This window comes from Perca flavescens, chromosome 19 (assembly GCF_004354835.1).
Source record: "Perca flavescens isolate YP-PL-M2 chromosome 19, PFLA_1.0, whole genome shotgun sequence".
In the NCBI taxonomy this organism is placed as follows: domain Eukaryota; kingdom Metazoa; phylum Chordata; class Actinopteri; order Perciformes; family Percidae; genus Perca; species Perca flavescens.
The window spans coordinates 11,791,545-11,795,212 of NC_041349.1; the positions used below are offsets into that span (position 1 = coordinate 11,791,545).

Here is a 3,668-nt window from a genome sequence, read left to right on the forward strand (position 1 = left end):
TCGTTCATTTCCCCCCACCCCCCAACCCCAAAACCAAGTCTTTCCATCCCTTTGAGAAGTTTTAAAAAGTAAAGCCCTTGTTAGTTCATGGGCTCGGCTTCACTTTCTTTTTTTTCCACGTGTCCCACGGTGTCACAGCTTCTGACATAAACGTGTCACCTTGAGGGATATATATATATTTTTTTGCCTGCCTTCAAATTTCAGACTTTAAAAACTTCAGTTTAAGTCACTGACCCACAAAAGAGACCAAAGATGAGATTTCAAACATCAGGACAGTCCCCGTTCTTGAGTGATTGTTGTTCTAAATGCTTAAATCACTAAAACAAAGTGAGTTTTAATGGTTTTATTTTTTTTTCCCTTGACAAGCTGATACTGAAGATACGGGGGGAGCCTGGCAGCTCCGCTCACCTGTAGCATCTCCTCCGCTCCGCAGAAACTTTGACTTGCACTTTTTTTACGCACAGAGACGCCACTTGTGACTATTTCAAGATTGCGATCCACACTATCTAAAAGAAAGTGTCGCACTCCACACAGTTCATTCATTCTGACAACACAACCGCCTCGGCTTTGGAGTGCGTAAAGGAGCATTGCGCTTTTTTTTTTTTTTTTTTTTTTTACGCAGAACGAACTTGAAAAATCTAACTTTTGAAATTACCCGGGGGATCCAGATTGACACTTTTTTTTTTTTGTCACGAATACAACTTTTAAAGACACTACCGCTGTCCAGAGCCCCAAGAGTGAGACCGCCGGGCTCTCCATCACCATGCTGTTCGACACTTTCGACCTCATCTCGGCTCTGGCCACTCTGGCCGCCTGCCTGGTGTCCATGGTCCTGCTCCTCGCCGTCTCCCAGCAGCTGTGGCAGCTCAGATGGACGGCCACGCGGGATAAAAACTGCAAGCTGCCCATGCCCAAAGGATCCATGGGCTTCCCCTTCATCGGCGAGACCTGCCACTGGCTCCTGCAGGTAAGCGCGCCATCGGGGCGAGGAGGGGGGGCTTGGCGGAGCGGTGTCTGGGGTCAGCGCTGGCCCCCGGTGTCTGCGTGTGGGACTTTATCCGTGTATAATGAAATCAGTCTAACCCATTTGCTTTTTCGATACTTTTAAGACTTTCCAGACTTTGATTTTGCACTCTTGAGTTCATCCATCACACTTTTACTCGTTTTCACTGGTGCGCTGCTTTAACGTATCTCTCAACTTACTGACGAGTTCATCCGCGACGGGACAGTGAACAGATCGAGATGTCCCCGGGACATATGCGTAAATTGTGCTCCAGTTGCTGATGCTCACAAAACAAGCAGCAGTACAAGCAAATAGGTAAACGCGGACGTGTGCATTTCTCCCATCAGATTACAACTTACATCAATTCGGCTCAACATCCCATGAAACATACTGTTATATCGTAACGTCTCATCTCAGCCCGGGTAATCTTCATCATGCTGTGAAATATGAGTATCTATGTACATTTCAGCTGGTTCATCCTTCCTCATCCTGCGCGCCTGTGATGGACACAGAGCGACTCTAGTCCGCACACACACACACGACCATCAAAGACTTCCACTTCACTTCTGATTAGTTTATAGCCCTTTAATTGCTCTCCCACTCTACTGTGGCTCAGTCAGGCTATCAGATCAGTTTTATTATCTCAGACGGGACACGTTGGGTCAGCCAACCGCGGCGCGACTTCCCCTGCGCGGAGAGGTCGAGCTGCAGTCAGGCTGATAGACTATCGATCATATCTGATATGCTGGCAATAAGTGGCGGCGGGTGTGTCTGCACAGGAGTCAACTATAGAGTACAATATAACGTCTGGCTAATTTACTTGAGACTTCAAAATAAAGTTGAATGTTTGCCAAAAATGACAGGAACGTGATTATTCAGGGACTTTTGTGCAGAGAGAGAGAGAGAGAGAGAGAGAGAGAGAAAAGACACAGAGAGAGAGAGAGAGAGAGAGAGAGAGAGAGAGAGCAGTCCTGTGGGTTAAAGCGTTAAGGCGAGGGTAAAGTGCAAACATCGCACCGACTCTTCTCTTTTTCCTCCTCCTTCTCCTCCTCCTCTCTCTCCTCCCCGCTGGTGAATCCAGACGCGGAGCGGATCCCCTGCATCCCCCCAAAAAAAAAAAAAAAAGTTCCCAGCACGCTGCGTGTTTCAGAAATCACTCAGTAACCGAGATTCCCCCTCTTACAAGTTGACTGACAGACGGCGTGTGGTTGCAGAGAAAGGAAAATCCCGTACCGTGTAGCCTATGTGTGTGTCGCTGTGAGTTTTTTTAAGCTCTCAGTGAGAGATATGGATTATTTGTTGGTGAGATGCTTCGCTTTTTTACGCTTCCAGACTTTGAGGGATTGTGATCTTCTGCAGAGCACAGACAACATAGTCGCTCCTAATCAATCAGGGGAAACACCCACAATCCTTCGAGTGCTGGAATGCGTCTGAATCTGTGTTTAACGTTTATGTTTTAGAGTGGAGAGAAAGACACACGTACGGGGACAAAAAAAAAGGTGAGTTTATCATCAGCTGAGAGAAGAAAGCTCAGGCTTGTAGTTTGACTCCCCCAACCCACCTCCCTCACCGGGCAGGGCGTGAGTCCTGCCGCTAAGCAGCCCCGTTGTCAGCGCGAACTGATGGCTCCCAGGAGCACGCCGACAGAAAGGGTTGGGCGGGGGGGGGAGACGAACAAATAAAAAAGGGAGAGAGAGTGCGGGGGTGGAAAGCAAAACTGAAAAAAGAAAAGCAAAGGGGGGAAGTGGGGGCTCGGCGAGCGGAGGCACGTTGGCCGTGTGCGGGGCTTGAACTCGCGGTGCTCCTCTCCGTTACATCTGACACCGAGCGAGACGCGTTCCCGGAATGCAACCGAGGACCACGGCCAACTTTAGGGGGGGGGATTGGGGGTTAGGCATGTCAGTCAGAGAGAGGAATGAAAAGGCTGAGTGTGTCTATACTTATGAGGACCAAATGTCTCTCTACAAGCAGAGCAAAAATCTGGAAGAATCTACAAAGTGAGGCGAGCTTTGCTCGTCCTTTGACCTAATCTTAAAGTGAAGGTTAAGAAGTCAATGTAGTCAATGAAATGCCTCATAAATACTGTTATACTGTATGTCTGAGAGAGACCGAGGTGCTGGGCTGCAGCCTTATCCTCCTCCTCCTCCTCCTCCTCCTCCTCTGCGCTGGGGGAAAGTGAGACAGACGGAGATGAAGATCTGACGGGACCCTCTGGCCCAGATGCTGTTTTATGTCTGAGCTACCAGTCTGCTGCTTGATTGCTCGCGGAGACGACATGTCAAACGTGTCCAGAATTTGCCAAGAACTGAACGGCATTTGATGAAAAATGATTAAGATTGTCAGAAGAAAAGAACAGAGCTGCATAACGGTGCATTTCATTTGAGGCTATGTACATTGCAACTGCGAATCCTGCAAAACATAGTTTCTGAGACAGGATCGCCTTAATGAAGGTTAAAGGGCCGTACTATGTTGAACTTGTTAGCAAACAGTTGCTCATTTACACATCCAGCAGTGAAAGAACAACATTTGGAGTCATGTCGTCCCAACATGTGCTCTCTTTTAGCTCTGTTTGGGTCTCCACCAACTCATGAGGGAAATAGCTGTCTCTTTTGCTGCTAAACGTTCCACTGCTGTGTCTGTCTAATGTTTGTTGCTGAGCAGGTGG

The 3,668-nt window shown here is 48.1% G+C and overlaps 1 protein-coding gene across 1 annotated transcript in view; it reads left to right on the plus strand.

Moving 5' to 3' along the window:
- Nucleotides 1–604: 604 nt before the first annotated feature.
- cyp26b1 (cytochrome P450, family 26, subfamily b, polypeptide 1) overlaps nucleotides 605–3,668 on the plus strand; it is a 32,173-nt gene continuing 29,109 nt past the window's right edge. Inside the window, exon 1 of the mRNA XM_028606147.1 lies at nucleotides 605–967. Coding sequence (XP_028461948.1) covers nucleotides 764–967 — 204 coding nt within the window. The 5' untranslated portion in view covers nucleotides 605–763. The remainder of the gene's footprint in view (nucleotides 968–3,668) is intronic.